The sequence below is a fragment of the Oxyura jamaicensis genome, chromosome Z, assembly GCF_011077185.1.
Source record: "Oxyura jamaicensis isolate SHBP4307 breed ruddy duck chromosome Z, BPBGC_Ojam_1.0, whole genome shotgun sequence".
Classification (NCBI taxonomy): Eukaryota; Metazoa; Chordata; class Aves; order Anseriformes; family Anatidae; genus Oxyura; species Oxyura jamaicensis.
Window position 1 is genome coordinate 39,608,637 of NC_048926.1, and position 7,577 is coordinate 39,616,213.

At 38.9% G+C, this 7,577-nt stretch overlaps 1 protein-coding gene across 5 annotated transcripts in view; it reads left to right on the top strand.

Annotated features, from left to right (window-relative positions):
* Positions 1–7,577, top strand: part of TRPM3 (transient receptor potential cation channel subfamily M member 3) — a 466,535-nt gene that overhangs the window by 398,149 nt on the left and 60,809 nt on the right. For all 5 annotated transcript variants that reach the window (XM_035309095.1, XM_035309092.1, XM_035309094.1 and 2 more), the window contains exons 10-11: positions 4,222–4,322; positions 6,152–6,286. In XM_035309095.1, coding sequence (XP_035164986.1) covers positions 4,222–4,322; positions 6,152–6,286 — 236 coding nt within the window. The remainder of the gene's footprint in view (positions 1–4,221; positions 4,323–6,151; positions 6,287–7,577) is intronic.

Consider the following 7,577-nt stretch of genomic DNA (forward strand, 5'->3'; position numbering starts at 1 on the left):
GAATAGAATAGAATAGAATAGAATAGAATAGAATAGAATAGAATAGAATAGAATAGAATAGAATAGAATAGAATAGAATAGAATAGAATAGAATAGAATAGAATGATCCGCAAGTCCAACTCCTGGCTCCACACAGGTCTACCTAAAAATCAGAATTCAGACCATATGACTAACTAAGAGCACAGTCCAAATGCCTAAATGCATCTTAAACTCCAACAGGCTCGGTGCCATGACTACAGCCCTGGGGAGCCTGTTCTAGTGCCTGACAACACTCTCAGTGAAGAACCTCTTCCTGATATCCAGCCTGACTCTCCCCTGTCACAGCTTGACTCCATTCCCTTGTGTCCTATCACTGGTCACTAAAGAGATTAGATCAGCACCTGCCCCCTCTGCTCCCCCTCGTGAGGAAGCTGTAGACTGCAATGAGGTCTCCCCTCAGCCTCCTTTTTTCCAGGCTGAACAAACCAAGTGACCTCAGCTGCTCCTCATACATCTTCCCCTCTAGGCCCTTCACCTTCTTTATGGACCTTCTCTGGACACTCTCCAACAGTTTTACCTCCTTTTTATACTGTGGTGCCCAGAACCACACACGGTGCTCAAGATGAGGCTGCACCAGCACAAAGCAGAGTGGGACAATCTCTTCTCTTGACCGACTAGCAATGCTGTGCTTGATGCACCCCAGGATACATCTGGACCTGCTGGTTTCCAGGGCACACTACAGGCTCATATTAAAATTGCTATAACTGCCATGTAACCCTCTGAGATAAGTCTTGGTAAACTAATGCAGACCTGATGTCTCCGCCTGCCTTCCAGCCTGTGAATAATTCATGATTCATGCTCACTGAACAACCATCATGGGGTCCTGGAAGATTGTGTGATGGTCTGTCAACCATGAAATCACTGATATAGAAGGATTAATGTTACCTCAGTCCAGTATGTCTCAGACTTAGACCACATGTCTGTTTACTACCCCCACAGTTGTTTTTGCTATCAGCTTTGTTATTGCCAATTGATTTGCTAAATGCCAAGAATGTGCTTGTAGCAAATGCAGTGGAAACCCCTTTCTCCAAAAACCTTGCAATCTCTGAAACAGAAGACAATTTAAGACCTGCTGAAATGCAGAGCAGAAAATTAATTTGGATTGTTATTTCCCTTAGTCTACTTTTCTTCTTTAAATGATGATTCAAAGAGGGTACTGACGTGCTTAAAAGCATTACAGAAATGAATCTCCAACAACACTCTCTGCCGAGATAGATAAGTTTTATGGCATTTCAACTTTTCAGATTCCTAATCATTAAGTATTCTACACTATTGCTAGAGAATACATCAGAGATTTTACACTGGTCACAGTAAATCTCAGCTGCTATTTAAAAGTCTGTAGTATATACTGACCCCTCAGTAATCTGGGACATAACACTCACCTAGGATACTGATTCAAGTTTATAGTCCCAAGTTTTATCATCAAAACATATTGCATTTTTGGTCCAAGATAATGGATAGATCATCTGATGTGGTTGGACTTTTCATGAGAATAATCTCCCTTGGGTAGTTGCCTAATAGCATAGAGTTAATACCTGCAGGAATAGCTTTCATAGATGTCCTTCTTGGTCATTTAACTTCTCACCATCCTTGCATTTCCTAGCATATGACTGTATTTATCAAATTATATATTGAAAGAAAATGATACCAAATCAATGCATTGCATCTCAAATTGAATTTTACTTCTAGAAGCAGATGAGGGGAAGAAAGACTCCCACTGCAGACATTCTTCATATTCTCTAAAGTGCTTTTTTGAGGAATATATCTCTTGGGATATAAACACCAAGATATTGAGTAAATATTACACAGACATTAGTCTTATCTTGACTAAAATGTTGTTTAAAGCAATATGTATGCTATGGTAATTAAATAACATAACAGAATTAAGCAGAGACTTCTTCCACAAGACAGGAAGAAAAAAATGCAGGGAAAGGAAATGCTAATTTCTCAACACAGACTGTATTAAGGTCCTAAGAAGTGGCTCCATTATGATCCTCTGTATTAAGTTGATAAGGGCAGTATTTTAATTATCATATTTTCTGATCGCCTAAATATGTTTTGGCTTTTATTTGAGTACATTGCAGTCAAACTCATGACCAAGATGAATACTCACAGAAGTCAAGTCTGGGGTTCTTCTTACTGATTCAAATCCAGGGGAAGTAAGATCCTTTTTGATATTTTGGAGTTTCCTTGTCACAGCATGATTTGATCCTACTTGAAAAAGCAGGAAGGGATGGTAGTCTTTGGGACCCAAGAGACTCTTTGTAATATCACAAATACAGGCCCCAGGCAGGCAGCAGACCTCTCTAGAGAGATTGTCCCCATGACAAATGGGAGCCTCAGTGCCTCTCAGAGAGGAGTCTCCAATGACTAACACCCTTTGTGCCTTCTTTGTGGCACTGGTTCTGATGCAGGTGAGAGACTGAGCTGACTTTGTGTGGCTGATCTTTCTGATATCCCTATTGGGATCAGATCCCTCAGTTGGCCTTTCTGAGGTCTTTCTTATTACTCCTGGAGTCTGCTCTCTCCTGCCCTGTTCACTCATCCTGCAGCTAGGTAGTTCCTAAAGCATTAAAAGTTCCAGCATTATTGGGTAGGTACTCAGCAAAGACTGGGGATGTCTCCCTGATAGGGGCCAGAAGGTGTTCACCTTGAGCTACGCTAAATCTCTATGATTTGGTTTTAGCTTTGGCTGAAATGGGGGCAGTGTAGGTAGTCCCTTCACTCCTTTCCCAAGTCCATCTGACCCACACTCAATCCCAAATGGCTTCTATCCAAGCAGCAACTCTGATTACCCAGACTGTAAGCTTCAGTCAGTTTAGCAAAGTCAGGAGGTGCAGCTCCTCCATCACATGTTCAAAACGGTGCCAGGCATTAGGATCATCATCACTGCTCCTGAGTTTTGGGGTTCACCCATGTGCCTCCTCCACTGCTCAGCAGAGACCTTGCCTGAATCCCTGCCAAGGCTCTCCCTTCTTCTGCAGGCATGCAGATGGGAAGGACGAGATCCAGGGATGTTCTGAGAGGTACTGTTGTTTGCTTTGGAAAAATAAAAATAAAAAATAATAATAATAAAAAAAAAACTCTCTCAGTCTGCTGAACTGATACTTCAAAGAAGATTTCAGTGGCCACTGTATTATGCCACTTGTTTTCTATGCCTCTAATATTAGAGTCCACTTTCAGATGGAACAGTAGATGATTTTAATAACACTGAAATGGGGACAAAACTGCTTTGGCTAAAGAAAAGCTTTAGTCTGTTCTCTCTCCATGAGGACTACTTGTCAGCATAAGAAATAATGAAGACAAGAAAAAAGTGAAGGTATTAGGCCTTTAAAAATGACCCTGTATACAATCATCTAATTTCTGTAAACCAGTAGGTAGTTAAAAGTCAAAGGGCCCTTTCAATTCAGTTGTTCAGTTCATACAGGTGAGTTCTCGCTGTGACACTGTACTGTAGCACAAGTACTACCTTATTATTACAAAACAATTAATAACCTTGAAGTCCTTAGTGTAACATTAAAAAAGCACAGCAGGGCAGGAATGTCCCACAGTGTCCATTAAGACTAAAGAGAAAACATACTCTCCCTTCCACAAACAGCTCCAAACTCATCTTACCATCTGCATGGTTTCTTATGTAATTGTCATATGTTATACTTTGACAGCAGTGTTTTCTTATGTGAATATCACATGTGTGAAGAGAAACTTATTCCACCAGGACTCCAAAGTACAAGTTGAGAAAAAATTCCTATGCTTGTGCAGGCAGAAAGGCATAAAAGAAGTGTATAAAATGCATGTTTATTTAAATTGGTAGTGCCTTTGTGAGTTGAACCTGTTTGTAACTGCTATATGCACATACGTGCTTGTGTGTGTGTGTGTGTATTCCTGTAACAGATCAGTAAACCTCCTGGCTTCTTCTGTGGTTTCCCATCTGATACGAGGGAAACTAGCTCACTCCGCTGAAAATTGCAGTTGCCAATATCCATAGGAAAATTTTCAAGGAGGGTGTGAGACCAAGACTTTTATTTTGGTACATATTAAGAGATCAGTTGCAGAAATGACATGGATATCTGTGAGATTTCTGATTAATAGGAATTATTGAGGTGATTTCTTGACTGAGTCTAAAGTATGTCTTATTTCTTCTTTCTCCTCCTATCCTTCCCACAATTCCCTCTGTTTTTACAGGAGCTAACGCATCTGCTCCTGACCAGCTGAGCCTGGCATTAGCCTGGAACAGAGTAGACATCGCTCGCAGTCAGATCTTTATTTATGGGCAGCAATGGCCGGTACAGTATATATATGCATCATCTTCTACAGAAAACACCTTAATCCTTTCACAACATTAAATCTAGTCTTTTGTATTTGCTGGTTTTAAACAACTTTAAATTATACTGGGTCATGTTTCCAATCAAACACAAACAACTTTAAATTATACTGGGTCATGTTTCCAATCAAACACAAAGTACCCATTCATAGCTACTGAAGGCATGTAAGACTACAGACGTGTTCACTAATTCAAGGCAATGGTGACATCTAGCGATACCTTAACACTGAGAGGCCACAACGCTTAAAAAAAAAAAAAAAAAAAAAAAAAAAAAAAAAAAAAAAAAAGGAAAGGATTTAAAGAAATGATTCTGCAACCCGAGAAAAACAAGCATTCCTTAACAGCTATGCTACCTGTTTGTAAGTTAAAGGTGAAACTTCTTTCTGTTCTTTCTGTTTTTCACCCTATATGCTTTTACTGAAAAATACTGAAGTTAACAATGATGAGACGACCAAATGATGCTGCACAGGTGTAGGAAGGTCATCAGGTGGACCTTGAGAGCTGTGCAGTGATATTACCACAGATGAGCTGTGGCTCCAAACCTAAGTCAGTGTTAATTTTGTACCTAGTGCTGCTTTGCATCGAACTGCCTGCTTCACATCTTCCCCATCCTATGCTCCAGCTGCCAACTGTGGGGATAGGTCCCTGGCCGGCACTTTCCCCCAGGAGGCACCACAGGCAGAGCTACTCCACTGGAGTGCGAGAACAGTAAACAGAGGGGGACCTTGTGAGGGGCAGTGGTGTAGCAGTCTCCAGTGCCATAACACCCTGTTTACAATGCAGTTTTTGCAGTGGTAAAACCTACCCAGCAAAAGCTGAAAAACACTGTGTCCACCTTTAAAATCTACCACATCTTCACTCAGAAGGTTTAGCTGAATCAAAGTGTTCATTACTGTGACAATTGTTACAAAAGAGATATTTTTTGTTTAAATATCATTTTTTTAAATGTAGTTTCTGGAGTTTGCTGTGCCTTAAAACTAATTTCAAAAATCCTTGCATTTTCCATTATGGAGAGAAAAAGACTTTATTTTGCTTTCAAATACTGGGCGTAAGTATGCAACAAAACATAGCAGACATTTAAATGGTACTAAGCTGTCCTTATCTTTATTGCTACATCATAGCTATAAAATAAATAAACTAAAATAATAACATAAAATAATAAAATAAAATAAAATAAAATAAAATAAAATAAAATAAAATAAAATAAAATAAAATAAAATAAATGCTGCAAGATGCAATCATTTTGCAAGCTAGAAGCTGAAAGAATTAAGCACATTCTCATCCCTCCACCTCTACCCAGCCTGAAAGTGATGTAAAAGGAGAGGCTATGTATAGGAAGACCTCTTGTATTTGGACCTTCAAAGAAATGCTATTTTTGAAACTATTTCCACTTCCTGGGTGTCAAAGTTTCCTTGAGTCTCAACATCACAAACTGAGGAAAAAGCTAGTAAAGATAGAATTAAAGTGAGTGTTTGTGTACATAACAAATACACACAATATAAACAAAATATTTGTCACGAAAGAATTATATAAAGAAAATAATGAGATACTAAATAGTGGAAAGGTACTATCACCAGTTTACAATGTTTGGGTTCCTTGTCCCTCATCTGGATTTCCTAGAGTATATTAATCTTAACTCTCTCACACTCATTTCTGAAATGCTGCCCTGAATCAGAGAAACCAATATAGACTAAAACTGTGATTACCCCATTATACGTGAAGAGTGACAGGACAAGCCTGATATGGCCTGTGATGCCCAGGAATGGCCTGAAATAATCACTTGCTTTGCAGGTGGGCTCCCTTGAACAAGCAATGCTGGATGCACTGGTGTTGGACAGAGTGGATTTTGTGAAATTACTCATAGAAAATGGAGTAAGCATGCATCGGTTTCTCACCATCTCTCGGCTAGAGGAATTGTATAATACGGTAGGGCCAACCTAAGGCAAATTTTCTTACTCTGTATTCATTGTTCTACCCCCACTCTTATTGCAACGACAAAGCAGCCAACATCTGCTGCAGAAATTTTCCATGTTAGAAGTCCACGCTTTCTCTTAGCTTAGTTTCTCACATAATGGAACTCACTGTGCCTTGCCCACCTGAACTGTTGTACATATTTTGTTAAACTTGGATTAAGCCCCACACAGTACTGGCTGGTTTCTGGTCATTGTACTTCCAATATGATGGACCTCAGACTTAGGCAAATTGCACTGGCTGGAAGGCAATAATTAGCAAGCTGGGACATGTATAATTGTGATACGTGACTCCTGAATGTACAAACCCTGAAAAATCTTGCAAAGGTTAATCAAACTCACACACTAGAAAACAAATTATAGAAAACTTATTGGGATAATATTCTGGTTAAAGGTGTAATGTGCTGATTTCAGGAGGGCCACATGTTTTTATAGTGAAGAACTTACCTGTGTCTTCACAGAATATTCCAAAAATTACAGTTTTGATGTTTAAAAGCGTGTTTGCAAGTTTTATATCTTTACCTTTAAGATGTACATAAAACTGCACAGGTTCAAATTGCTTTTGAGTTCCCAGCTCTAAAATACATTCTGGCATTGAGATCATAATCACATATTGAGAGAAACAAATGAGTTTGAATTGGTACAGCTGTATGAAAAAAAAATCTTCAAGCTCTGCCTATGTTTTAGGATTACAGGTTCTGTCTGTGGAAAAAAGGCCATGGTATAGTGCATAGGCCTTTTCAAAAAGTTTTGTTTTGCCAGTACTTTTCAAAGCCCTGCTACCGTAAGGTTCCACATTGGGCTATTATCCAGAGGTGTTTTGTACTGATGGTGACCAGAAGTCAGTCTTTCAAAAACATCAAATGTGAGAATTCATTATATTCAGGCAAAATATGGAGGAACAAGTACCTGTGCCAACATATAGCCAGAATGCCCTATCTTTGATCACTTAAATCTTGCCAAATATCTAACATCTATATACTAAGAACAGAAGGCCTCTGAGATTTCTTGTCAAAAAGATAAACACTGCATTACTTGTACCAAGGTGAGTTTCTATAGGGAATAGGTCTGAGGAAAGCCTAATATTCAACATCTAAAATAAGACCTTTTAGAACAAATTTTATGTGAGGCATAGAAATCACCATAGATTATTCATGCAAGAATTCCAAAAGACCTTACCTGTGAAATCCCTAAGCTAGCAATTAAAAAAAAAAAAAAAAAAAAAAAAAAAAAAAAAAAAAAAAACA